General features: G+C 57.6%; 1 protein-coding gene across 1 annotated transcript; it reads left to right on the top strand.

Moving 5' to 3' along the window:
* Positions 1 to 162: 162 nt before the first annotated feature.
* CEL (carboxyl ester lipase) lies at positions 163 to 9230 on the top strand (the record flags this gene model as incomplete). The annotated part of the gene is given in 13 exon segments (XM_081269544.1): positions 163 to 228; positions 2141 to 2291; positions 2375 to 2497; positions 2715 to 2912; positions 3425 to 3555; positions 3678 to 3785; positions 3932 to 4049; positions 5191 to 5377; positions 5542 to 5745; positions 6192 to 6389; positions 6670 to 6913; positions 7145 to 7728; positions 7730 to 9230. Coding segments are annotated over 13 exon segments (3813 nt in total).
* Between the last annotated feature and the right edge of the window lie 4844 nt (positions 9231 to 14074).

Genomic DNA, 14074 nt, shown 5'->3' with positions numbered 1-14074 from the left:
GTGGGCACCAGCCAGGCACGTGGAGCAGCCCGCCCTGAGAGATGGCCCCTACTGCCTGAGAGTGTGTGCGCACGCACTGACCTTGGCTCCAGTTCCATAAATACCCGGGGCGCGGAGGCAGGGCCACCTGGAGGCAGGGCCACCTGGAGACAGACACTCACCATGGGGCGCCTGGGGCTGGTTGTCCTGAGCCTCGCCTGCTGCTTGGCCAGGGCAAGCGCTGCAAAGGTAAGCGAGAGCCCCGCAGAAGAGGGGCCGGGCGCCCAGGGGCCCTCTCCTCGCTGACCCAGATCAGGAAACTGTGGGGACAGGGCCTGTAGAAGGGAGGACAGACAGAGCAGTCCCAGCAGAAACAGCCGGAACAAGAGACCCAGCGAGCCCACCAGCCCTGGGGCTGCGGCCGCCCAGGCCCTCCCTGCCAACCCGCTCACGTGAGGTGGAGCCCCTGTGAGGCTGGACTTCAGAAAAACCACGAGCAACTGTTGGTGGGGGCATCGGTACGACTGTCCACTGCCCGTCTGCAGTTCAGTTGCCTGGGCCCTTGAAGGTTGCTGGCCAAGTCGGACCATCCTACCTGCAGCCCCTCTGATACCCACCTCCCTGTCTCATGGAAGGGAAGGCAGGGCCCTGGGCAGACAGGCCAAGTGCGCAGCATCACATAGCCACCACTTCTGTTCTCAGCAGGAATCCGAATCTGGGCAGTTCAAGCCAGGCTCTGGCTCCCAGGGCCACCTCCATGTCTTGCTCCCCCCCCTCTGCAGGGGCACTGAGCCCAGCTTGCCACGTGCAGTGCTCCCCTCGAGGTAGGGCTGCACCGGCCTTCTGGGGCATCTGCAAAACCTGCCCTTTAACTGGCTTCCCAAGGCGTGAGGAGCAAGTAACGAGTCCCCAACAGATACACAAAGTCAGAGAGGGCGTAGTCCCCGTCCCCAGCAGGACTCACACAGGGCCTCCAGGCCCTCACCGCACTGCCACCCCCCGTTCTCTGTCCATCCCTCATCCTGCCCCCCAGCCCCCAGGACTCCTTCTTCCAGGTGGCCCTTCTCTACCTACTTCTGCCCCCAGGTCCTGCCCCGGAACCTGGAAGTCAGGGACCTGGCACTGGGTCCCTTCTGTCACAGAGGGGAAGTCATTATTTTTCTTGGGAGGGTTTTTGGGGTTCCCCCCACTGCTCCGGTCCCCCACCGACAGTCATCGCTCCCTATACTGCCACTTCTCTTACTCCAGGTCCCCACACCCCAAAGCCCCCACCCTGAAGCCCTCAGACCCGTCTCAACCACTCACAGACCCCTCTGAGAGGGACTGTCTCCTCCCTGGAGCGCTGGCTTGGCCCTCTGCCTCCTCCCAGTGGCTTGGGGGGATGGAACGAGGAAGTCGGGGGGTCTGCCAGGGTGGCAGGGTGCCCAGCAATGTCAAGAGGCTCCCTCTGGTCCACAGTCCCTGCCAGCCCCACTCTCCCACCTGGTGTGACAGGGGTCCGGCAGCTTAGGCTTCAGACTGGGGTGCAGGCCTGCTTCCTGCCACCTAGGACCTGGCTCAGGAGAGCCAGAGAGCTGGGGCTGCCACCGCTCTCCTCACAAGGGGAGCTGCTCTGCAGGACCTGGGCCGACAGGAGGCAGCGCCCAGAGGGCGCAGGCTGGGCAGCCACTTCCCAGCAGGGTGACTTTAAGCAGGAAGGCCACTGAGCCTCAGCTCCTCCAGGGCAGCAGGCAGCTGAGCCCCTACCTCCAGGACCCTTGTGAGGATGGACACCCGGAGCAGTCCTGCTGGCTGGGGTGGGATGGGGAGCTCCCTGGTGGGTCTTCCCACCATCTGGTGGTCTGCTGGCCCTGGGGGAGGCTCTGTGGTGTCCCGTCTTACAGATCAGGAAACTGAGGCTCCGGGTCTCAGATAGGCAGCTTCGGCCAGAACCCACACGTCCACGCTGGCTGAGGGGCAACTCTGGATCTCTGGGGCTAGGGTGAAGGGACAGGAAGCCAGGCCCTCCAGCACGCTGGGCGGGGAGCAGCGGCCTGCCTTCTTGGGGCCTCCTTCGATGCTGTCTCTGGGGAGCCTCTGGCCCCCTGGTGCCTCTTGGTTGGCCACTCCGGATTCAGGCCAGCCGGGCCCCAGTCTGCTGACCGTGCTGCCTCTCACTCAGCTGGGTGCCGTGTACACGGAAGGAGGCTTCGTGGAAGGTGTCAACAAGAAGCTGAGCCTCCTGGGTGGCGACTCTGTCGACATCTTCAAGGGCATCCCCTTTGCCACTGCCAAGACCCTGGAGAACCCCCAGCGTCACCCCGGCTGGCAAGGTGGGCGCCGTGAGTGCTGGGCCAGCCTGGGTGGGTGGTCAGGGCGCTGCCCTCCTCACGCCAGCCCCTCCCACTGCCCGCAGGGACCCTGAAGGCCAAGGACTTCAAGAAGCGATGCCTGCAGGCCACCATCACCCAGGACAACACCTACGGGGATGAAGACTGCCTCTACCTCAACGTCTGGGTGCCCCAGGGCAAGAAGCAAGGTCTGCCTCTCAACCCCCAAGGAAACCCCACAGGAGAGCCCTGCCCCCGGCCGTGTCTGGGGCTGAGCTTCCTGGACACCAACACAGAGGTGGGGAGGGAAGCGCCCACCTCTGGTCCCCAGCCTGGGAGGAGGTGCCTGCTGCACGAGGGCAGGGGACTGGCTGAGGAGAGGGCTGCAGTGGCATCTGAGTCACCTGGCCTCTTCCTGCGTCTCAGTCTCCCGGGACCTGCCGGTGATGATCTGGATCTACGGAGGCGCATTCCTCATGGGGGCTGGCCACGGGGCCAACTTCCTCAATAACTACCTGTATGACGGGCAGGAGATAGCCACGCGCGGGAACGTCATCGTTGTCACCTTCAACTACCGCGTCGGCCCCCTGGGCTTCCTCAGCACGGGGGACGCCAACCTGCCAGGTCTGTGGGAGGCTCTGGGGTGGGTCCTGCGAGCTCTGAGTCCAGGAGGAAGATGCCCTCAGCACCCCTTAGCCCCAGAAAGATCCTGAGAACCCCACAGAAAGGCCCGGATCCCATTCCCAGAGCCAGGAAGTAAGCTGAGTGACGGAGGGAGACAGGAGGCTGCGAGAGGCCGAGTGGAGTGGGGCAGGGAAGCCCGGGGAGACCAGAGACACACTGGGGCAGAGTCAGGGGTGGACACTGAAGCCACAGGACAGACAGACAACAGGAGGGACTGTGGCAGGGACGGGGGAGATGAGCAGGCCTGGCCAGACTACTGCCCTTCCCTGTCCCAAGCTCCACTTCCCTTCATCAAGTGTCTTGGGGCCCCGTCTGCCCCAGGATCTCAATGCCACTGAGGACAATTCCCTCCTTCCATGTTGTTTCACCTGTTGAGCCAGCCCTGGGTGCCCGCAGCCCCCTGCCAGCCCCAGCTCAGGTCTGGACAGACTCCGCCCCTCACCCTGTCTCAGGTAACTATGGCCTTCGGGATCAGCACATGGCCATCGCCTGGGTGAAGAGGAACATTGCGGCCTTTGGGGGGGACCCCAACAACATCACCATCTTTGGAGAATCAGCGGGAGGTGCCAGCGTCTCTCTGCAGGTTGGCGGGTCCCTAAGAGGAGGGCTTTCTGCAGGGTTTGGAGGGGCAAGGGGGAGCCTGGAGTACCCTAGCTGGTGTCCTCAGCCAGGGCGAGCCTGGGTGACAGGACTTCCGTATTGCAGACCCTCTCCCCCTACAACAAGGGCCTTATCCGGCGAGCCATCAGCCAGAGCGGTGTGGCCCTGAGCCCCTGGGCCATCCAGAAAGACCCACTCTTCTGGGCCAAGAAGGTAAGTGGAGGAGGGCAGGGAATGGCAGGCTCGGGCTCTGCTAGAGCCCCCGGGCGCCCTCCTGCTTTCTACCCTCTGCCTGGATTGTATCCTTGCCCCCAGACTGCTCCCTGCCTGGTCACCTGCCTACCTTATTCTGTCCCCAGGTTGCCAAAAAAGTGGGCTGTCCCTTGGATGACACCGCCAGGCTGGCCAGGTGTCTGAAGATCACTGACCCCCACGCCCTGACCATGGCCTACAAGGTGCCCCTGGCAGACCTGGAGTGTGAGTGGGTGCTGCTGGGGGAGAGCGGGGACCTATGGGGTGGGAGGCCACTGCCGGGCAAGGCCAAGCTCCTGGAGAAGAGAGGAAGGCACCGGGCCTGGGGCCAGGCCAGTCACTCACTGGATTGTGACCCTAGACATCTATCTCAGTGTCCCACTGCACCCGCTGCAGGCCTCAGGGGCTCCTGGAGGGAGGGGTCTCCTACTGTCTGTGAGTCATGATGCCCCCTTTGAGAAGCTGATAACATGGGCCCCATGCCCCCAACAACACGTACGCACAAGGACTCACGCACATTTTAGAGAGGTCCCCAGGCCCATCGTCCCGTGCTCCACACCCTCTCCCTCTTCCTCCCGCAGCTCATTCAGCAAACACTGGCTGAGCATCTACAGTGCTGGGTCCTGCAGGCCCCGGCAGGGACTCCCCTGCTTGCCGGCTCACAGCTGGAGTCCCGCTCTCTCTCCCAAAGCAAATCTAAGGAAGCCTTACGTTTGCCTCTTTACTGCGAATGCAAAACCAAAGCCAAAGAAAATCAGAGGGCTCAAATGCAAACCGATCCTTTTTTCCCCCCGTTTTGGGTGTGGGGATAAACCCAGGGCCTTGTGCTTGCTAAGCATGCTCTCTACCAACAACACAGCTATCTGAAGGAGTGGAACTAAAGCCACGGCCTCGCCCTGCCCTGAACCAGCTATTGGGTCCTCTGGGTGCTGGTCGGGGTTCTGGAAGGCTGCAGACTTGCCCGTGGCGGAACCCAGCCCGGTAGTGGGCACCTCCTCCTCCCTCACTCTCAGCTCTTGCTTGTTCCTGATTCAGGCTGAGTGAGAAGAGAGGGAGGAGAGGGGTGCCTGCCCCTGGGGTGAGAGGGCGAGGCCCTGTGGCAAGGTTTGCAGACATGTTGATTGCCGCAGCTGGAGGGGTGTCACGGCATCCAGCGGTGGAGGCCAGGGATGCTGCGCCACCTCCCACCCTGCACAGGACAGCACGTCCCACAGCGACGCGTTATCCAGTCCCAAAGTGTCCAGGTCCAGGGTTGAGAATCTCTGATAGACCAGAGAAGGAAGGAGATGGACTCAGGCTGTACAAGGCCGATGGGAGGGCCAGGTGGACACGGCGAGGTCCAAGAGCCCCTTGTCTCTCCACCCAGACCCCGTGCTTCACTATCTGGCCTTCATCCCGGTCATCGATGGAGACTTCATCCCTGATGACCCCGTCAACCTGTTCGCCAATGCTGCTGACACAGACTTCTTAGCAGGCACCAACAACATGGATGGCCACCTCTTTGCAGGCGTGGACTTGCCGGCCATCAACAAGAACAACCAGGACATCACAGAGTGAGCAGGGGCACAGGACCCTGGGGTCACATGCTGGAGGACAGCTGGGGAGGCTAGCAAAGGCTCAGCAGGCGGTTGAGTGCAGGAAGTCGGTGCCAGGTTGGGGTGGTACTAGGGGAGGGTGGTTCTAGGTGGAGGGTCCAGTGCCTGCTTGTTCCCTTCAGAGAGGACTTCTACAGGCTGGTCAGCGGGCTCACTGTCACCAAGGGGCTCAGGGGTGCCCAGGCCACCTTCGACATCTACACTGAGTCCTGGGCCCAGGACCCCTCCCAGGTGACCAGGAAAAAGACTGTGGTGGACCTGGAGACTGACATTCTTTTCCTGATGCCCACAGAGATCGCCCTGGCACAGCACAGAGCCAAAGCCAAGTGAGATTCTGGGAAGTGGGTGCCTTCCTGGGGGGAGGGGCCATCTAAGATGTTTCACCTTACTTCTGAGGCCTCTTGGCCGACTAAACAAATACAGTGAGCTTCCCATCAGTCAAGGCAAAAAGGGAAACAAATGTGTACACATACCTTACCTTGTCCAATCAAAAGAGAAGTGCAAATTCACGTGGAGAGGAAAAAGCCCTTTCTTGATACTAAATTACAGGAGCAAGGTGCCTCAAACATCTTATAGAGATGAGGCATAAACATGATCGAACTGTGGAATTCATGAATTTGGGCTGCAGCTCTTCCTTCTCCAGGTGTGAATACCCCACTCTTTTCATGGGTTCGGGTGGGAATTCCCCAGCTCCTTTTCTGCTCCCCACTGGCCTCCCCCAGGGCCCACTTCCAAGTGTCCCTTCCAACCCAGCTGTCTGTCCACCCCTCAGGAGTGCCCACACCTACTTCTACCTGTTTTCCCATCCCTCTCGGATGCCTGTCTACCCCAAATGGATGGGGGCCGACCACGCTGATGACCTCCAGTATGTCTTTGGAAAGCCCTTTGCCACCCCGCTAGGCTACCGGCCCCAGGACAGGACTGTCTCCAAGGCCATGATTGCCTACTGGACCAACTTTGCCAGAAGCGGGTAAGGTGTGGGTTGAGCCAACAAGGCCTCCTGCCACTGCCCCCCTGCCTGCCTGCCAGTGCGGAGACTTGGGCCAGTCATTTAGCCCGAGCCTCCGTGTCCCCTTCTGTACCTGAGGATAAAAGCTGCCCACAGAGCCCAGGACCTCAGCCAACGCTGGGCCACAGATGGGTCTTCAGAGGGCCAGGGCTGTGCAGGGTGTGGACATGGAGCTGCTGGGGCTCAGAGCTGCAGCCTCCTGGGAGCCCTCGGACCTGCCCAGCCTCTTCTCACTCTGCAGGGACCCCAACATGGGCCACTCGGCCGTGCCCACACATTGGTACCCCTACACCCTGGAGGACGGCAGTTACCTGGAGATCACCAAGAAGATGGACAGCAGTTCCATGAAGCAGCACCTGAGGGCCAACTACCTGCAGTACTGGACGCAGACCTACCGGGCACTGCCCACAGTGGTGGGTGAGGGGGCCACCCCAGGGGCCCCCGCCAATGACTCCCTGGCCCCCCCACTCCCCCCCACCAACGACTCCCTGGCCCCCCCACTCCCCCCCACCAACGACTCCCGTCCCCCCCACTCCCCCCCACCAACGACTCCCATCCCCCCCTATTCCCACCCGCCAACGACTCCCGTCCCCCCTCACTCCCACCCACCAACGACTCTCTGGCCCCCCCACTCCCCCTCCGCCAACAACTCCCATCCCCCCCCAGTCCCCCCCACCAACGACTCCCGTCCCCCCCTATTCCCCCCCACCAACGACTCCCGTCCCCCACTATTCCCACCCGCCAACGACTCCCTGGCCCCCCCACTCCCCCCCGCCAACGACTCCCGTCCCCCCCTATTCCCCCCCACCAACGACTCCCGTCCCCCCCCACTCCCCCCCACCAACGACTCCCTGGCCCCCCCACTCCCCCCCGCCAACGACTCCCTGGCCCCCCCACTCCCCCCCGCCAACGACTCCCGTCCCCCACTATTCCCCCCCACCAACGACTCCCTGGCCCCCCCACTCCCCCCCGCCAACGACTCCTGTCCCCCCCTATTCCCCCCCACCAACGACTCCCGTCCCCCCCCACTCCCCCCCACCAACGACTCCCGTCCCCCCCTATTCCCCCCCACCAACGACTCCCGTCCCCCCCTATTCCCACCCGCCAACGACTCCCTGGCCCCCCCACTCCCCCCCGCCAACGACTCCCATCCCCCACTATTCCCCCCCACCAACGACTCCCGTCCCCCCCTATTCCCACCCGCCAACGACTCCCGTCCCCCCCTATTCCCCCCCACCAACGACTCCCGTCCCCCCCTATTCCCACCCGCCAACGACTCCCTGGCCCCCCCACTCCCCCCGCCAACGACTCCTGTCCCCCCCTATTCCCCCCCACCAACGACTCCCGTCCCCCCCCACTCCCCCCCACCAACGACTCCCGTCCCCCCCTATTCCCACCCGCCAACGACTCCCGTCCCCCCTATTCCCCCCCACCAACGACTCCCGTCCCCCCCTATTCCCACCCGCCAACGACTCCCTGGCCCCCCCACTCCCCCCCGCCAACGACTCCCGTCCCCCCCTATTCCCCCCCGCCAACGACTCCCGTCCCCCCCTATTCCCACCCGCCAACGACTCCCTGGCCCCCCCACTCCCCCCCGCCAACGACTCCCGTCCCCCCTATTCCCCCCCGCCAACGACTCCCGTCCCCCCCTATTCCCACCCGCCAACGACTCCCTGGCCCCCCACTCCCCCCCGCCAACGACTCCCGTCCCCCACTATTCCCCCCCGCCAACGACTCCCGTCCCCCCCTATTCCCACCCGCCAACGACTCCCGTCCCCCCCCACTCCCCCCCACCAACGACTCCCGTCCCCCCCTATTCCCACCCGCCAACGACTCCCGTCCCCCCCTATTCCCACCCGCCAACGACTCCCTGGCCCCCCCACTCCCCCCGCCAACGACTCCCGTCCCCCCCTATTCCCACCCGCCAACGACTCCCGTCCCCCCCTATTCCCCCCCGCCAACGACTCCCGTCCCCCCCTATTCCCACCCGCCAACGACTCCCTGGCCCCCCCACTCCCCCCCGCCAACGACTCCCGTCCCCCCCTATTCCCCCCCACCAACGACTCCCGTCCCCCCCTATTCCCCCCCACCAACGACTCCCTGGCCCCCCCACTCCCCCCCGCCAACGACTCCCGTCCCCCCTATTCCCCCCACCAACGACTCCCGTCCCCCCTATTCCCACCCGCCAACGACTCCCTGGCCCCCCCACTCCCCCCCGCCAACGACTCCCGTCCCCCACTATTCCCCCCCACCAACGACTCCCGTCCCCACTATTCCCCCCCACCAACGACTCCCGTCCCCCCCTATTCCCCCCCACCAACGACTCCCGTCCCCCACTATTCCCCCCCACCAACGACTCCCGTCCCCCCCTATTCCCACCCGCCAACGACTCCCGTCCCCCCCATTCCCACCCGCCAACGACTCCCGTCCCCCCCTATTCCCACCCGCCAACGACTCCCGTCCCCCCCTATTCCCACCCGCCAACGACTCCCGTCCCCCCCTATTCCCACCCGCCAACGACTCCCGTCCCCCCCATTCCCACCCGCCAACGACTCCCGTCCCCCCCTATTCCCACCCGCCAACGACTCCCGTCCCCCCCTATTCCCACCCGCCAACGACTCCCTGGCCCCCCCACTCCCCCCCGCCAACGACTCCCGTCCCCCCCTATTCCCACCCGCCAACGACTCCCTGGCCCTCCCAGTACCCCTGTGGACCAGTCCCGGGCCCCCCAGCACCCCGTGGATGCCCCCAGACTGTAGCAGCACCTCCCACGCACAATCCCGGGGGCTCAGATCCCTGTAGTCACTGACTCCTTTCTTCTGTGTTTCAGGAGCCTCAGCCCCATGAGGCCACAAGGGTGGGACCCCAGGGTCCACCTCCTCTCTTGAGCTCTTTTGAATAAAACAGCATCGCTTTTGTCTGGTGTCTGTCTTTGCTTCAAGATTAAAGGGAGGAGGGGCTGTCAGTCGTCCTTAATAGCAACAGGCATTTGGTCTAATGCTACAGGTCATCTGGGTCAGGTGCCAGGCTGCAGAATGTTTAAAGTCTGATCTTCATTTTAGAGAAGGGACAGGGGCAGGGGTGGAGTATGGGGGTCTTTTGCTGGCAGGTAAACCAGCTCTCAGCATCCCTGGAGCCCCAGCCAGGGTAAGCCCTGGAGGCACCTGGCAGAGGGCCCAACTGTCTGGGGCCCTTTGGGTCCAATCAGTGGTGCACGGGGTGGCAGGTGCTGGGACTGACTTGTGGGTGGCAGGGTGCGTGGAAGGCCACTGTGGCCTTAAGCGGCATGTTGCCATTCTCCCCAAACACAAAACAGCAGGGACCGGAGTTTGGGGGTCTGGAGCAAGGATTCCAGAGGATTGTCATGTAAGGGACCGAGGAGGCAAGTCCCTCGCCACGGGCTGGTCCTCTTCCTGGGGGACTTCCTCGCCACCTTGTAAGCCTGACTGTGCCACTTCCCCTACCTGGTGCTGAATTCCACAAGTTCCTATTTGGTGATCAGAGAAAGCCAGCAAGACAAGTGTCAAATGTCCTGCTTCGTCCTCCGCTGTAGGAGGGCAGCCGCATGGGTCAGGAACGGTGGTCCTTGCAAGTGCTGTTGTTGTTATTATTATTATTACTTTTTGAGCTGGCATCTCACTGCATTGCTCAGCCTGGTCTCAAACACAAGGGCTCCATCAATCCTCCTACCTCACTCCAGAGGACTGAAGTGCGCACCACACACCAAGCCACAAAAGTTCTATTCAGGAGAAGGGTTATGTGGCTTTAATCCACCCACACGGTTAGCAACCATCACACTACTGGTTCCAAAATTCTTCATCAGCCCCAAGAGAAGCTCCATGGCCACTGACCATGAGCTCACCCGTTCCCCACTCCCACGGCCTGGAACTTCCACTCTGCTTTCTGTCCCCATGAATCCGCCTATTCCAGATGTTTCTTCAAGGCCATCACAATGTTCTGGGGTTCGTCCTCGCTGTGGCGCTGTGGCCTGGGGGGCCCTCCGTTCCTGGGTGTGGCTGGACCACCTGCCCTTGGAGGCTGCTGGGGCATAACGGTGCCCGTGGGCCTCCTCATTTCTGCCCAGTGGGCACTGGTGTCCCGTGTGTGTTCCCGACCCGCTGAGTGATCCGAGTCCTCCGCTTTTCTTCTTTGTTAACCTAGCTAAAGGTCTGTCGATGCCATTGTTCCTTTTGAAGAACCAACTTTTGGTTTCACTGAGATTCTCTGTGGCTCTTCTCTTTTCTGTCTCTGGTTAATCTTCATTATTTCCCTCCTTTTGTAGCTTTGGATTTAGGGGTCTTTGTTTTTGTTCTAAGCCATACTGTTTTGCAGTTGATTTTATGATTTTAGATTTTTTTTTTTTTTTTTTTTGTAGCAGGGATTGAACCCAAGGCCACCTAGCCACTGAGCCACATCCCCAGCCCTTTTTATTTTTTAACACAGAATCTCACTAAGTTGCTTAGAACCTCATTAAGTTGCTGAGACTGACCTCAAATTTGTGATCCTCCTGCCTCAGCCTCCTGAGCTGCTGGGTTTCACCTAGCTTGAGATCTTTTTATTTTATTATTATTATTTTTTGTCATTTTGGTACCAAGGGTTGAACCCAAGGGCACATACTTAAGCACTAAGCCACATCCCTAGCCTATTTTTTTTTTTTTTAATTTTAGAGACAGGGTCTCACTACACTGCTGAGGCGGCCTTAAATTTGTAATCCTCTTGCCTCAGCCTCCTGGGTCACTGGGATCACAGGTGTGGCCATTGCAGCTGGTTTAGATCTTTCCTTTTATACCGTGGGTGTTCACAGCTCTCCATTCCCTCTGAGAAGTGCTTTCATGTGTTTTGTTTTCCTAATTGAAGGACATCATGGGGTTCCCCATGATCCCGTCTTTGACCTGCTGGCTGGTTGTTTACAAGTGTGTTGTCTGAATTCTACAGATTCACCATCAGCCCAGCTCCTTCTGCCGTTGACTTCTCGTTTCTCCCACTCAACTTGGAAAGAGACTCGGCATGCGTCAATCCTTTAGATGTACCCGCTGTTCCTGGCCTCACACACGTGTCTGTCCACATGCATCTGAGAGGACGCACCCTCTGCCGCCGCTTAGGTCCTCTGAGGGTTAGGGTTCATCATCTTGCTCAAGACCTCTGTTCCTCATCCACCTCTGGTTGGCTCTTCTATTCAATATTGGAAGTGAGGCATTGAAGTCTCCCAGTCTGGATTTCTCCCTTCAATTATGTCCATTTTGCCTCTTATATTTTGTGCATGTTATTAGTTGTGCATGTTTCAATTTTATCTTCTTGATGAAACTTCTATCGGTATATACAGACATTCCTTGTCTATTGCTACTTTCTGACATAAAATTTTACCTGATATTATAGCTGTTATTAAAATAAACTATTATTATGGAATATCTTTTCCTATCTTTGTGTCAAAGTGAGTTTCTTTGAATACAGCATGCTTTTCTTTTAAAGCTCATTCTGCCCATCTCTGCCCTTAACCCATTTATATTTACAGCAAGTATTGAGAGGGAAGGTCTCATTTCTGCCATTTAGCTATTTTTTTTCTGTATGTCTAATATGGTCTTTGCTCAGTTCCTCAAATACTGCTTTTTATGGACTTATTTATTTATTTATTTATTTGTGGTGCTGGGAATTGAACCTACGGTCTCTGGCATACCAGGCGAATGCTCTACCACTGACCTACATCCCCAGTCCCTTCAGTTTTCTGTTTTTTGTAATTAACAAAGTATTTTAATGTGTATGTATTTATGTATTTGTGGATGTATTTTTTTTTTGTAGTGTATCTTTTGTTTCTCCTTTTCCTTTACTTCTTTTAGTCATTTTCCTAGTGGTTATCTTTGGGATTACAATTGATTTCTAACCATCTCTTTTCAATACCAACTCAGTGTCAGCAGTACACAAATCCTCATGGATTTCCATTCTTCCCCTTATATCGTTATTGTCATGGACTACATATCTACGTCTACTCACATGGATTCATAATCAGTCTGATGACTTCTGCTTTTAAATCACATATAAAGGAAGAGTTAAGGCCGAGGGCAATCCTGCTGTCTTTTCTGGTCACCTATTGGTGGCTTCTGCCAGCTCTTTATTTCTTTAATGGCTTTGGGTCACAGTCTAAGCCTTTCATTTCAGCCTGAAGGACTAAAAGCCTTTCTTGTAAGGCACCTCTTCTAACAACAGTCTTCCTTACGTGTTTTCATCTGGGAACACCTTCAATTTCTCTTCTATTCTCAAAGGATGTCTTGCTTCCTCTTTCAGCACATCTTGGTCATGTTGTTCCACTGTGTCTAGACTAAAATTGGCTGCTGACCTTACGGAGGATTCCTTGTATATGACAGATTGCTTTTTTCTTCCTACTTTCAGGATTTTCTCTTTTGACAATCTGTCTGTAGTGTGTTTTGGTGTGGATCTCTTTGAATCTACAGTTTGAAACTTACTGAACTTATTAGGTATGCCTATTTACATACTCCAGCAAATTTGTGAATTTGAATAAAAGTTAATAAAAGAAATAAAGGAAAAGGAGAATCAAAATGATACACTACAAAAAACTATTCGAACACTTGGCATGCTAGTTTCCCTCATTCTTTCCTTTCTGCTCCTCATACAGAAGAATTTCAAGGGCCTTATCTTCAAGTGCACCGACTCCTTCTTCTTCCTACTCGGATGTGCTGTTGAATCCCTCCAGTGCATTTTTCATTTTGGTCATTATAGTCTGCAGTTTCAAACTGGCTCCTTTTTATCCTTTCTATCTCCTTATTGAATTGCCCATTGTTATACATAATCCACTGATTTGGGGTCCATGATTCATTGAGCTGACTGAGCATATTTAATGCAAGGATGTGCTATCTCTGGCTACTAATTCCTCAGGAATAGTTTCTATCAAAGCCTTTTTATTTTTCTTCCTGCAAGTGAACCATATTTTCCTTTCTTTATCTGTTTTGTGATCTGGGGAAAACTGAACACTGAGTACTATGATGGGATTGCTCTGAAAAGCAGATGGTCCCTCCCCAGGAGCTGATTCTGTGGCTTGTGGAAGGCTGTCTCCTGTTTCCACCGCGACTCTTGCAGACTGTTTTTGTGAGGACTGTGTCCCGTGTTGTGTGCAGTCTGTCAGTTTTCTGTTCCTTTGTCTCTGGGGTTACCTGTGGTGGAGGTTTCCTGAACTGTTGAATCTCAGCGGTGTCTTCCTTGGTCACTGTGTCTGATCGTGTTCCAAAGCAGGGGATTTCAGTAGTCCCCTCCCACCCCCAACTTGACAGCTGTTTCCCTGGAGAGACTGAACCCTGGAGCTTCCTACTCTGCCATTTTCTGTTGCAAATGCTATTTGTAGACACCAACATTTCAGAGGTTGCTCCACACTCTGTGAAACACCCCGATCTCTAGTCCTAGGAGTTCTCAGGGGCCCTCAGCACACGACCCAGCTTACTGAGACTGAGATGAATGTGTGCCCCATGTACGCTACACACGTTGCCTTCAGCATGCCTGAGAAGAGCGGCTGGCCCTTCTTACATCTACAAAGAATAAACTGAGAATCCCGTGAGATTTCCTATTTCAACATGAAATGTGAAAGTCTGTCCCATTTATGTCAATACAGGCAATGAAAGAACAAAACCATAATGACCAGG

This window comes from Spermophilus citellus (genome assembly GCF_964194105.1).
Source record: "Spermophilus citellus genome assembly, chromosome: 2".
In the NCBI taxonomy this organism is placed as follows: Eukaryota; Metazoa; Chordata; class Mammalia; order Rodentia; family Sciuridae; genus Spermophilus; species Spermophilus citellus.
The sequence above is the reverse complement of the archived record's forward strand: the minus strand, read 5'-3'. Positions and strand labels throughout refer to the sequence as shown.